The 14518-nt window shown below is 40.1% G+C and overlaps 1 protein-coding gene across 2 annotated transcripts in view; it reads right to left on the bottom strand.

The window, feature by feature from the left end:
- Positions 1-13605: 13605 nt before the first annotated feature.
- PSEN1 (presenilin 1) overlaps positions 13606-14518 on the bottom strand; it is a 17904-nt gene continuing 16991 nt past the window's right edge. Inside the window, exon 10 of one of the 2 annotated variants that reach the window (XM_010174603.2) lies at positions 13606-14288. In XM_010174603.2, the coding sequence (XP_010172905.1) occupies positions 14133-14288 (156 nt within the window). In that variant the 3' untranslated portion in view covers positions 13606-14132. The remainder of the gene's footprint in view (positions 14289-14518) is intronic. The other variant, XM_010174602.2, reaches the window with a different exon arrangement.

Here is a 14518-nt window from a genome sequence, read left to right as displayed (position 1 = left end):
TTTGGGCAAGGTGGAAGGAACAAAATATACATTTTCTTTTTTCAGGAGGTCTGCCCAACAACTAACTCCGCAACAGCCTGTACCCCATCTTCTGTTGAAGGAGATCACAATAGTTATCACAATCAGTGACAACCACAGTTACTAGACCACATACCACTTGAAGGTGGCTTGTGTTCTGTTAGTGACATGCTGGCTAGAGATTTTAAACGCTGGTCCCATTCCCCTTCTGAAGTCATTTCAGCTTTACCAGTAACGTTGGCCCCAGAAGTTATATGCCAAATGACCCATTGAAGGGGTTCCCAGGCTGCTTCCAAGCCACTGTCAGGTGCTGCCTAAACACACAAAAAGTTCCTGGACACACATGCCACCCACAACAGAGTCTCAGACTGCTGCTGAACATTACCGTGAACCTGTGGCAACCAGGACTGAGACATGCCAGTCTCACAATACACTGATTACTCAGGTCACACCAGGCAGCAGGATGATCCCAGCAGCCACAAGAGATTGAGAAAGTCTGTCCGACTTTCTGAAGTTTGACTCAGACTTCCTTATGTATCCAGTTAATTAATGCACTTGCCTAGACAATAAGAATCATTAATTAGCCAGGGATCTGATGTAACAATATCACCCTTGAGAAATTAATTTGGCTGAAAAGAAGGTGTTACTGCATGTGGCTCTCCAGGAAAGAACCCACGCAATTGAGCACTGATTGCTGGTCAGAGGGCATAGACCATGGCAGAGACAAGAATACAGGCTTGCCCTTAGGTAACTTGCAAAGGACGGACAGAAAAGAGCGTCTCTCTCTCCTTCCTTCCCACACCAGGAATGTTTCATCCAGGCTGAGTCTGCACCTTTTCAAAAGCCCTCAGCCTGTTCTGTAAAAACACAGAAATGCACAGTCTCATTTGCCATCTATCACACACAGACATGGATCTGTCCTCACTGTATTCACCTTGCAGAATTATGTTCCAGTGCACAGCACTGCATAATGGCCTTTATTCTTGCATGCTGTTTTGCAATTCCAGTTCCCTTAAAAATGACATCTAGGTAAGACCCTGTAGTCCCTTCATACACATTCAGTGCCAGGTTGAGAGGGAATTCATGTGTTCACATGAATATCTCCCACTAATACATTTTTTCCTCCATTTTCCTCCACAAAGTGTAGCTTTTTCTCAGCTATGGAGAGTCTCAGATGCTTCATCCCACAACTCATTCTCCCTTTCCCCCTGCCAGGCTCAGAGAAATGAAGCTCTTTCTTCTAGGGAATTTTACATCTCCTCTAGCACTGGATGAAAACACTGCTGGACACTGGCCAAGCTCTGACAATGTTCAAAGGCCTGGGACTTCTCACAGCTGGAGGTTAAAGAGTCACTCACAAAGCCAGCCATCCTACTGCCACTCACACAAGTGCACCAGTGGGCCCCTCTCATGCTGGCAGATGGAGCGCTTTGCATCGCACTTTAAAATGAGCAGAAAGAGTGACATCCTTCAGATGAAAAGAAAGTGGGAGAATCTAAACATAATTAGAATATGTCCTAAATTCCTTGAAGAAACATTTGCACTGGCTGTCAGCCCAGAGCCCACGTGATGCACATGGCACTGGAATAGGCTGGAACACGTTGCAACATTACAAAACAGCAGGTCTTCATTTGTGAGGAATCTTCCTTGTCTCCACAACTGTACACACTGCACCCAAACATTTTAAATCAAGCAGAATTACAATGATGCAATTAAGGGAGTGCCACAGAGATCATTTACTTGGATATTAGTAACTGATACATCACCTCTCACTATCTTACTCTCAAAATTATTTAAGTTGCTTTGGATACAGACAGAATCTTGGCAACAGAAACTGGGTAAGAGACACTACTGAAATAACAATGTAAAATGAAAACGAGTAGCATGAGAGGAGTTTCTAACAAAGAAAGATGGGAATCATTACTAGGGTTGGTTTGATTAAAAATATTCTTTGATGGAGTAAGGAGTAGGAACCAAAAACCTGCTCATGAAAATTGCAGTGGGAAAATGATGCAAAAATCACTAGAGCTAGAGAAATACAGCAATGAGACTCTAACATGAACTGCAGTTTGTTACCTTTATTCAATGCTGGACTCCACTGCTGCAAAAGAACTGGAGACAGAGGCAAACACCAAGAACAGTGAATTCATCTGGGAAAAATGCAGAACAGCATACCTGAGAAAAACAATCAAACCACAAGAATTCAGTGCACAAGGACACACAGCAGTGTTAGGAGTGTTGGGGAAACAACATGTTAGACAGAAATTTGTGAACAACATCACAGGGGAAAATAATACATCACTGCTAGGCTGTATTACATAGAGGCATTGCATGAGAGGGGAACGAAGTACCTTCAGCTTCTCCCTCCCTCCACTCCTCTGGAGGTCAAATGTAATGTTTCATTCTAGACATCTTGTTATAAAGGAGCCAAAAAAATTTTTGAAAATTAGACAAGTGTCCAGAGAAGATACTGATTTCAAAAAATGCAGACTCCAGGAACTAGGTTTAGAAAGAAGGATTGAAAGCTGCATGGCAAGATATTTCCAGGACTGTTTTGCAATCACACCCAGGTCCTCTGTACATTCTAGGGAAGACAGCTCATCTGGAAGAAAGCTTCTGTAACTATTAGGGACCCAACTGTGCAATCACCATTTTGAAAACACTGGTGATTTCAATACACTCAGTCAAATCGTGCATGCCTGGTCATTTCACAGCCATATTAAATCAGGAAAACTTGGTGTTAAACCTTTTACTACAGCACACGCTACATTGGGAGACACCATTGCTAAATCTATCATCCCTCTCCTGTGTTTTCTTCCTCTACCTTTCCCTCATGCACATGGATTTGAGATATATGAAAGCAGAGCTAATTGAGAACAAAACAGGGGAGCAAACACTGGGAACACTCACTCCTGCTTTTGTGGATGGCAGGAAAATTGTAGAAAGTGTCACAGGTGGAAGTGAAACTTCAGGTGCTTTCCCATAGTGGCTGGGAGCTACCACATCTGACTGCAATACCATACTCAACTATGTTTGTTTTAGCACTAGAAGCAAATGACAGCATGAGGATGGTTCAAGTGAGACATACTTGTGTCTTCTTGACAAGTCTCTGAGCCAAAGAGAATCAACCGTTCCTCTCACCCAGAAGCACACACAAGCCAGAAATGCAGGTTTCCTATCATGTGCATACCTCTGAGATTCTGAGGAGAGGACGCAAAAATCATACCCTTTAAGTTATCTGTCTGAAAGCAGATCACAAGCATTCCAGTTCCTAGCTTATTTTAAAGGGGTCCTGGGAACATCTGTGGAATAAACCAGTAAACTGTCTCACTCTGTCTCTGGGGTTTTCTCAGCAACACAAGGAGGACAATTCACTAACCAAGATTTTTAAATGGGAAGAAAAACCTGTAAACCCCAACAAGAATGGCTTTTAAATAACTGCTCAGGCTGACAAAGCAAACCACTTGGTATAAACCCTGTGGACTAAGAAGTAAAACTACAAACCACATACCTCATCTTCTCAGGCACATACTTATATTGCTCTATTTCTAGTTTTATGAGCCACAGACACCAATACTCAATGCAATGTTCACAGAACTGTAGTGAGAGACAACGCTTTGCTGGCTCACACCAGCCAGTTAAGGTTATCATCCCCAGCTAGCAATGGTCACTATTTTAACAGTTGATTATTATTTCTTTATAATACATTCAGTGTGTCACTAACTCTAGTGGTAGCATTAGAGCTTTCCACGCTGTCTTCTCTTGCAACATTTTCACTTATCCCTGGTTTATCCCTAGCGGCATGTAGGGATCCACTGCACCGCCAATGCAGCATGTGCAAGCTCTCTGTTTCACCATCTATGAAGTCCACCTCGGTAAATGCATTACACAAATAAACTAATTACAAGATTAAGCAAAAAGACCTCTCATCTCTATAATCATAGTAAAACCATTTGGGAAAAAAAAAAAGCTAAAGACCAAGCAGCACCTGGAGGCACTGACCACTCCTGTAACAGCGAGTGGGAGACATTTGTACCCAGCTGTTCAATTTGTTCCTAATAAAAGATAAACACCATTGCTACACATGTAAAAATACTCAGCAGTGTGTAAGACATTGACGTAACAATGATCTCATCCTGCAAAGTTTAGAGACTATTGATAAAATCTGCTTTCTTATTAAAACATGAAATTTAATTTTAGCTACTATTATAAGTATTAATCATATCTTAGGTATTTGGCAGAGCTTGAGTTGAGCTGGATGTAAAACTACATGATTTACTGGTTTTAATCTAAAATACTGTACCAAAAGGATACCCACCCAGAATTATGACCAAAATCCTTGACAAAAATTAAAATAATATGCCTCAATATTTTAAGTGTCTACAGAGGTATTAATGAATATTTTTTCCATTCAGCATCCATCTACTCACCAGTAAAATCAAACATTAAGAATTATTTTAGCATAACACATCAGTAAAGAAATATCGATACCTTTAACAATTATCCCCAGACTGGGTTGATTTCTTGCTAAGAAATCAGCTGTGTAGCGTAAATACCAAACAGTGACAGGTTGCTTATATAAACTGAAACCCCCTCCACTATCGTTTTTACCATCTAAGGAGAGGAAGAAAAAGTTGCCTTATGCCATAAAATTATTGAAGATTTGTCATCAAAAAACTTCCAAAGTAGGACAAAGTGTTGAATCCTTCAGATTAAATAAAGCAGTGAAAAATCTGAATTAGGTTTAGTGGTAGCACCTGGCATCGAACAAAAGTCACCAAAGGGGTATTTAGTTACTCAAAACTGCTAAAACTTCTATGGTATTTCAGTCTTAAAAGAGCGTTGCAGATTTGTTGCAGTAACTGGCCAGCTGCCTTCTAGTACCAGGAACTCATCCACAGGCAGGGACAGGAATAATCGTTAACGTTTTGTCTAACACATCTTTCCACGTCATGTTGAACAATGAGCTGCTGGAAAGGAGGGGAACCATTATCCATGATAAAAACTTTATAAAGGGGCAATCAAATATTTTTTTTTCAAACTTTGCAAATAACTAACCTTGGAAAAATTCTTTTATTTACTGTGTTGTGTGATTTGTCCTAAAGCCTGAGTGTCCATCTAGCCAGAACATGCAGACTTCGGGAAAACAAACAAATAAAAACCCCTGACTGTTGCTATTATTCAGTACATATGAATCGAAGTACTGTTGGAAAGAAAAGATGCATATTGCTTATTTGCTGGATGTGAGTTTATGTAATCCAGTACCATAACCAGACTACACAAAATAAATTGGCAATGGCACAGATCTCAGTAACTACGGAGAAATTTGATCCAGTGAGAAGGAAGGTCTCTTTTAGTTCTAGATATACATGAATAAACATTCACGTCATTTTTGGTTCAGGATTCCATTATAATTATTATTTTGACATGACGTTTAAAATCTCCTGCTTAGCTAAACCCATCTCCAAGTAACAGTTGAAGAATCTGTCAGTTTTCTGCAGACTTCTCTTTGTATGCCTATTGTACATTTAAGAATAAGTTACCCTGCATTACCCGAATACTTCAAGGAAATTTTAATTGTGTTAACTTTTCAGGGACTACAGACTTTACAGCAATATATAAATATGACCCAATGCTGTTTGGGAAGCCTGAGAGTCTAAGGAATGGAAGCACTGAGGATGAAAGTGCTCAAAAGAATGCTTTTAAACTATGGGAGATCCATTATAGTGGCAAGATCTTGCCCAGAACTACCCAGAAATGCTTTCATTTAACCATGACAATAAATTGTGGTATAAATGAAGACGAGCTTCCCAGATGACTGTCCTTCTACTAGCTTGTCATGAGATCTGTCCCTCAGCAAACCCTAATTAGATAAAAGCACTAAACTTTCTGGGGACAACAAGCAACATCTTCTCAGCGCTGTATCCCTAGTTCCCTGTCACATAAACAGCCTTGATTGCCTTTAAGCAGATTAAGTACACATCTCCACAGGAAGTAGGATTAAAAGGTTTATTGTTACTATGACAACAGCCAGGTTCTGCTGTTCTTAAAATAGTTTTGAAACCTTAGCAGTGACTGGAAACGCATACATCCCTCCCCTACAAGATTCATCATGTACTAAATACAGTCCTTCAAAAGGAAATAATATTTTATAACAGCCTACGTTTTTAAGCGTGTATTTCTATGGTGCTCTTTAATCCCTTGTTACAGGCATTAAGAATAGAAAGCAGTAAAAAAGGCAGAGAGCTGCCATGTGGCTGTGATTACAGCTTTAGAAGTGATTACTGCAGGGAGCTGGCTGCAGACACCAGGACAGGCACTGCTCTCTCGCTTCTGCTCCAAGGCAGCATTTGTTTCTTGCCCTCAGACAATGATCAAGCCCCTTGCTGAAATGGAGTGCTCCAGGGACAAGTCAGCCCTCTTGCTGCTGCCTGCTGCCAGACACCAGCCATTTTTTATCTTCTTCCCCTTGAAAACCACAGGTATTCTGTTGCATCTAAGTCTGAATTAAATCCTTCCTCATAGGTAGCAACTGGAAGTAGAATTTGTCACATAGTTCATTACCAAACAAGCATCAGTTAAGTTTGTGTCCAGGGCGAAAGTCTGCCAATAACTAGACGGTAGCAGGACATTCTTCATTTGAGTATGCTATTGCATCAGCAATTAGCATTTTATTGTTGAAGATGGCTAAATAAACCACTGATTCAATTGGATATGCAGTTTGATAAACATCCAGCTGTGCTCAGAGACTTTCTCCAAGTACGTTCATGCTGACTTGTACAATAAAACCTGTAAGAAGGACAATGCTTAATTCTGACAGTAGCACTACCCAGATCAAAGTGGGTAATCCTTATCTAAAACTACTGAAATCAGAAAATTAATGTGAATGCAGAAATATATTTGTTACTCCAGTCAGTTTAGACTAAAAGCATATTTCAAAACAAAGAATAAGCAAATCTAATCCAATTACATTGGTACTATCCATCAATGTCTCTCAATGCCAAGCTGAAATCACCTTCCTGCAGCAAATGTGGATTTAAAAAGAAGAGAACCAAATTCAGGTTGTAAAACTCAGGAAGAAACGAATTGTTTCCTTATCCAAAAAACCAATTCTGTTGGCTGCTGTCAATAACAGCTGTTTTTTTTCTCTATAGAGTTCAGAAATTCCTGGTATTTATAGACCCAAGTTTGGCCTTAAACATACCTTTAATTGTGATTTCTGGTTAATTTAAAAGTACCTAGGAGTGACTGCTACAGACCAAGCTGAATTCTCCATAAGCACTGATGCTGTCAATAAAATAAACTTGTTTACAGATCCCCAAAAGATTACATTAAAATGGAATTAAATAAAAAAAAAGCAAATAGGTAATTAAATTAGAATCGTATCTCCAAGTTCAGTATCTAACCTCAGTAAGATAAAATACTACTAAGATGGAAGCTCAAATTAGGTCCCAAGTCTCACTTTTAGAGGCAGTTTTAGCTCCTAGTTCCAAAACCTATTTCTATTCCTAAAACATTTCAACACATCACACCTCAGAACTAGACTGAAATTAAGAAATCCACATGTTCTGGCAGTTTTGTGGCCCTGCACTGGACTTGCTCCAGTAAGCCCAGTCTTCCCTGTACTGGGGAGCCCAGAACTGGACACAGCACTCCAGAGGCTGAGCAGAGAGGAAGGATCACCTCCCTCGACCTGCTGACAACAATCCTAATGCAGCCCAGGATGCTACTGGTTGTCTCTGCTGTAAGGGCCCACTGCTAGCTCATGGTCAGCTTGCTGTCCACCAGGACCCCAAGGTCATTCTCTGCAGAGCTGCTTTCCAGCTAGTCAGACCCCAGCAAGTACTGGTGCCTGGGGTTACTCCTCTGCAGATGCAGGACTTTGCACTCTCCCTTGTTGACCTTCACAAGACTCCTTTTTCTGCCTGGTTCTCCAGCCTGTTGAGGTTCTTCTAAATAGCAGCATCTGGCCTACCAGCCACTCTTTCAATTTTTTATCACTGGCAAATTTGCTGAGGCTGCACCCCGTTCTGTCAACCAGATCATTAATGAAGATATTGAACAGTATTGACTCCAATATTGAGCCCTTGGGTACACCACTAATGACTTGCCTCCAACTGGATTTTGTGGTGCTGATCACAACCCTCTAGGCCCAGGCATTGTGTCAATTTTCAGTCCATCTCCCTATCCATTTATCTAACCCATACTTTGTCTGCTTGTCTATGATGATGTTATGGGAGACAGAGTCAAAAGCTTTACAAGAGTTGAAGTAAACAAAATCAACTGCCTTTCCCTCATCCAGCAAGCTGGTCACCTCATTGTAGAAGGATATCAAGCATGATATCCCTTTTGTACATCCATGTTAACTACTCCCAATCATCCTCATGTCCTTCATGTGTTTGGAAGTGCTTTACCAGGATGATTTTCTCTGTCAGGGTCCCAAGGGCTGAGGTGAGGCTGACTGGCCTGGAACTTCCCAGTAGTACTTTCTTTCTCTTCTTGAGGATAGGAGTGAAATTTGCTCCTCCAGTCTTCAGGAACCTCTCCCAACTGCCATCACCATTCAAAGACAATTGAGTGGCCTCCCAATTACATCAGCCAGCTTCCTCAGCACTCACAGGTGCAACCTGTCAGGCCTCATAGACTTAAGTACATCCAATTCATTTACATGCTCCTTAACCTAGCCTCTTCCACTGAGGGTAATTTTACCTTGTTCCAGACTTTCCCTCTGGTCTCAGGGGTATGGGAATCCTTAAGGCCAGTCTTACCAAGAAAGACCGAGGCAAAGAAGACATCAAGCATCTCAGCCTTCTCCATATAATTTATCACAAGTTCCCCCACCCAATTCAGCAGGGGGGCGTCTTTTTGCCCTAGTCTTCCTTTTGCTGTCACATAGTTGTAGAAAACTTTCTTCTTGCCCTTCACATCCCTTGCCAGATTCAACTCTGAGGGGCCTTGGCTTTCCCAGTCTTATCCCTGTAAGATGGACCTGTTAGAACGAGTCCAGAGGAGGCCACCAGGATGATCCGAGGGCTGGAGCACCTCTGCTGTGAGGACAGGCTGAGAGAGTTGGGGCTGTTCAGCCTGGAGAAGAGAAGGCTCTGGGGAGATCTTATAGCAGCCTTCCAGTACCTGAAGGGGCTACAAGAAAGCTGGGGAGGGACTTTTTACAAGGGCAGGTAGTGATAGAACAAGATGTAATGGCTTTAAACTGAAAGAGGGTGGGTTTAGATTAGATATTAGGAAGAAATTCTTTCCTGTGAGGGTGGTGAGACACTGTCCCATATTGCCCAGAAAAGCTGTGGATGCCCCCTCCCTGGAAGTGTACAAGGTCAGGTTGGATGAGGCTGTGAGCAACCTGGTCTAGTAGAAGGTGTGCCTGCTCATGGTGAGGGGGTTGGAACTAGATGATCTTTAATGTCCCTTCCAACCCAAACCATTCTATGGTTCTAAGATCGGAAAGCATCTCTATGCTCCTTTTGGGTCACCTGCCTCTGCTTCCACTTCTACACTTCCTGTTTGAGTTCAGTTAGGAGCTCCATGCTCATCCATGCAGGCCTCCTACCACCTGTGCTTGACATTCTACTTGTCAGGATGGACTATTCTTTAGGTCTTCCATGAAGACAAGCCAATCTCCCAAAGAAACATCTTCAACAGCAGTCAACTCAGAAAATTTGAAGTTTGCAGTGAATACCTCTCCAAATCAACAACAAAAAAAATGCTGCTTGGGAAAAACTCTTTTTCAAGCATATTGATACGAAATCAACACCAAAATAACAACAAACATTACTGTTCATGAAATTTTTTCTTTCTGAACATCCTATGTATTCTTCCTGGGTAACACAGATCTTCATTGTGCCAGCCTGTGTTTGAGTATAATCTTGTACTGTTTTTTTCAAAATTTTCTTAATTTTACCTCATGGGTGCTTTTGCAACAGGCTTTGACCAGCTCTTTAAATGAACAGAAAAAGTAGTTTTTAGAAGTAAGTACTTCTACAGAAATCAGTTCAAAGCTATTCCTCTGGGAAATAAAGCAGCTACTTAAGTGTCATAAGACAGGAATCTTACTCATTAAATGTTGACTAAAAATAGCTACAGTGGTTAGGCCTCCAACAGCTTTAAGTTATGGCTTTAAAATAATATAGTGAAGGCAATTCAAGTCAGGATCCATGCAATTTTTATTTTAACAATTAGACAAATACAGGAAAATTTGCAATAATTATCAAAAACTTATCAAGAACCGGAAAGGTGTTTAAAAAACATTCACATTCAATTCAGATTATGTACAAACCAGTGTTTGTAAAAAAGAAAACAGCAAATGCTTTGAGTGTATAAGAATTCCATTCTAGTTCCTGTTTCAGTGTTCCAAATGACCAAGTTACCACTGAGATGCAATCACAGTGCAGACATGTTCCACAGTCTATTAAACTCGTTTCAACAGCATCATTGCCAAAAGTATTTTTTTTTAAATAAAGCATTTTGAGAAGTTTCTTCATACAGTACCGTCCACCCAAAAATGTACTCCTGCATATTGAATTCTTGGCAGAAAAGTTGTCATCTACAGGCCCAGAGTGCACATAATATATATATATCTATCATCTCTATAGGTACAGATATATATCTATATATCCAAGAAGCACCAGTCTCCTATGCCTGAAATAGTCAGGGTCTGCTTTGTACATCGAGAAGAGCCATTTTTAGTGGAGCACAGCCCTTGATTATTTGGCTTAAAGAAGTCATCATCTGCCCAGTCAGAATTATCCTGAATGTGTTGCAGTAACAAGTACGTACCTTCAACTCACCTCACACAGATGACATTTGAATTTGAGTGCCACCATAATAGCCACACATAGATATGACAGCATCATACAACTTTGCTATAATGTCTTTTTGCTCTGGATTAAATCCCCCAACACACAAAAAAAAGGAGAAATGAAAGCTGCTGGTTTTTAGGCAAATCTTAACTCAGTATTACGTTTTCTCATTTATTTATTTGAAGCTTAGCCAAAGAAGGAGACTAGTCATTGATGTAAACTGAAAGGGGAGAGAAAGCTATCATGATACCCAGATTCAAAATGTGGCTACTACAACAGTCACATAACAGTTACCAGTCAGTCTGCTTGGGCACAAAAGAGATGAATCTAGCTACTAGGGTTACACAACAGTTCTTTCAGAGCTACAGTCTAATGTGTTGTTATTAACATACTAATTTAATTATAACAAAAAGTCTCTCAAAAATGCAGACTACGTATTGGAAGTCTTTCAGTTATACTAAGCTAACTAAGCTAAAACGGTTCATGATCTCAAATTAGATTGGTGTTTTAAGAAAAAGGAGAGAAAAGTGACAGAACCTTCATGCTTATGTAGTAACAAATGCAAACAAAAACTACTCTTAACTGAACCTTATGGACCCAAGTCCTGGGATGATCTTTAGTTGCAAGATCTCATTTGGAACATAAGCTACCATAACCTGGCACAAAAGGGCAAATCTAGAAAATTTCATCCTGGTTTCTGAAGGTGTATGTGAGACTTGGTAATAAGCAGTATACTTTAAAATATATTGTCCTGGGCTTGAAAAGCCAATTTCCCTTTTGAATTTATTCTGAGACTCAAATACATAAACTTGACCAGTTTCTGTGAATATAAAATTTATAGTCTCCCCAACTGTAACTCCACACTAACTCATAAATTAAAATTTCAGGATAGCAGAAGCAGCTCTGAAGAGTGGAAGACTGGCAATTTAGTGTTTGAAGATTCTGAGCTCTCTCTTGGGTTGTACATCTAGCATCCATTCAAGTATGTGGAAAGGCTTTTGTCTATTTCTACAGATTCTAAAGCAACTCTTAATGGAGCCAGTGCTCCCATGGTGCATATTTAAGCCAAAAAAACAAACAATAAAGATGGCTGCTGCATGGAAGTAACAACTCTTAACTGAGAGTTGTCTCAAAAAATGCAAACAGATGCTAGCGATGCCGACTCTTATCAAACCTGTTCTGTAAATGAAACCATAGTTAGGATGCCTAATAAAAAACATAAGGAAATTTTCTTAGATACAATGCTCAGGAAAGGGACAAGTTACAATAGCATAAAACCAGCTTAAAGTCTTTTGAAAAGAACCTGTTTTACGTCAGGCTTCATTGCAGAAAAATGTAGAACAGTGACTTAAGCTAGGAAACACAAGCGAGTTTGGCTTGAAAAGTCAGTGTAAGCAATTTTGATATGGTTACTTTATTAATGCTATCCACAACAAGTCAGCACATAAATGAGATGAATAAAAGTACTTTAGAGTAGACAAGACAATATATTTTATGAAAATGTAAATACTAACCACTACAGTTAGTAAGTCATACTGGGAAAGAGACAGACATTTCCAAGGACAATCAAAGTAAGCCTTTTTTGGTTTTAAAGCATCACAGCCTTTCTTCCCTTACTTGGGCAATGGTTGGTGAGCATCTGTGCTGTCTCAGTCCTCTGAAGCTATAGGCACTGAAACAAAGTCCCAGAAATAAGGTAAAAGGAGTTTGCGTCAGGATTTTGACAGTTGTTCTACTTGGCAAGGACTCCAGTTATCAAGATGCAAGTAAAATGGAATGCCCCTCCGTAGTATCCACTCCCCGTGCCACCCTCAGGAAAAAAAAATACTCATACGGAGTCTGAGCCTACGACAAAAACAACTTCATCTCACCCAAGTTTCATTGCCAAGCAATTATTCATAAATGAGTTCTTTCAAATGAAGAAGAAAACAGAGTTTAGCAGTTCTAAGGTTAGAACTGATTATTTTTCTTGTACAAAGTTCAAAATCTCGTATCTTCTTTTCACTGATTTTGAGTTGTCTATCATTTCTCCAGTCTTCTGTTCTCTACAGGAGAGGTAATTAAAGCGAAGGGGGCCACAAATTTTGCTCCTTGGTAACATTAAGTAAAGTCTCACTAAACTTAAGTATCCTCACCAATAAAGATACTGCATGAAAAAAAAATCCCCACCCAACCTGCAGTGTTAAGATGGTTGAGTGACCAATACTTCAACGGAACTGTAAACCACATTTTTTAAGAGAAAAATTTCAGTTATGCATTAAAGTGCTACAAATAGCACTCTGGCCTCTAGATCTGGCAAACTAAATTTCATCTGGGATTTTTGCAAATGTCTACTTATTTCGTAAGAATTTCAATAAAAGGAACATGCACCAACAATGCAGTCCATGCTGTCGGTGACTGTTCTAAAACACAGGATTTTTAAATGGTTCTCTAGGAAAATGATTTACAAGATCACAAAGAGTAAGTCCTGAAATTGCTTTTTAATGTAGTTTATTAACCTTTTAGAATCTAAGATCCAAATTAGGACCTTATGATCCACTAATGCCAAATAATTCAGTCCAAGTCTAAGTAGCTATATAAACTGGAGCAGATGTACAGAATGTGCACTCCATGCTTGAGGATACAAAGTATTAAAACACAGAAGAGACTCTGGTTCCAGTCGGGGGGGAAAGCTTTTCAATTTACTAAATCAAGCACACTCAGGCACAGAGGCTATGAAGTGGTGGAGCACTCTTAGAGTGACAATACTTTTTCCCTTTGTCGAATTGCTACAAAGTCCTTTCTCATTACACAAAGCAGAGTCAGGGTTCCGCTGTCAAAAATCACTGCTGAAGAAGTCTGAATTGGGTTGTCTTTCTTCAAGCGGTTACAGGGACAAGCAAGTTCCATGTAATTTGTCAGCTTCCTCTGTTAACACCAAAGAAGTTCTGAGCACCCTTAATGCTGTGAAAATAATCAACCTGTGGTAAGAGATCACATTGCTGGTGGAAGCATTAGCAATTTTCACACAGGTGGTCCTTACCAGAGATATGTGTATCAGATTACCTCTGATATAACAGCACCCAGTTTAGACCAGCCATCAGGAAGAAGCCACTTTCACACAGGAAAATTCATGTGGTGCCCACTGCAGCAGTTGTCTCAGGAAAAAAAACAACAAAAGAAAATCGGAGGAAGTTGTAATGATTCAGGCTTGGAATCTTGAGTATTAAACTTCAGTCTCACTTGAGAACTGAGGGAAAAACATTTTTCCTCCTCCTAGATTTGCTACAAATATTCATAAGAGTACCAGCATCAAGTGTGCTAGATATAAAACTGATGGAATGCTAGCTGGTCCATAAAGGGTTGCACCAAGTTGTCTGTAGCAAAGTAAAAAACTAGCCCAAAGGTTATGGAGATTGGAAGCGCTGGTAAGGCCTTCTTAAAGATGGCAAGAAGCAGAAGTGTAAGGCACAGACCCTGAGGGGAAGAAAAAACAAAACAAAACAAAAACCACAAACAAAAACACAGGGAGAAGTTAGGGAACTCTGACAAGTAAAAGATGATATATATAAACACTAACCCCACAGAAATACAAGATACAGTTAAAGCATTCCTAAACTAAGTGAAGGAAGTACAGCCAATGAAAATCACAGCTGAAGCCCTCCCTCATCAGTTTTCAGTCAGGCCACCAAATAAACAAATTCCAG

This window comes from Antrostomus carolinensis, unplaced genomic scaffold (assembly GCF_000700745.2).
Source record: "Antrostomus carolinensis isolate BGI_N321 unplaced genomic scaffold, ASM70074v2 scaffold32268, whole genome shotgun sequence".
NCBI classification, from domain to species: Eukaryota; Metazoa; Chordata; class Aves; order Caprimulgiformes; family Caprimulgidae; genus Antrostomus; species Antrostomus carolinensis.
The sequence above is the reverse complement of the archived record's forward strand: the minus strand, read 5'-3'. Positions and strand labels throughout refer to the sequence as shown.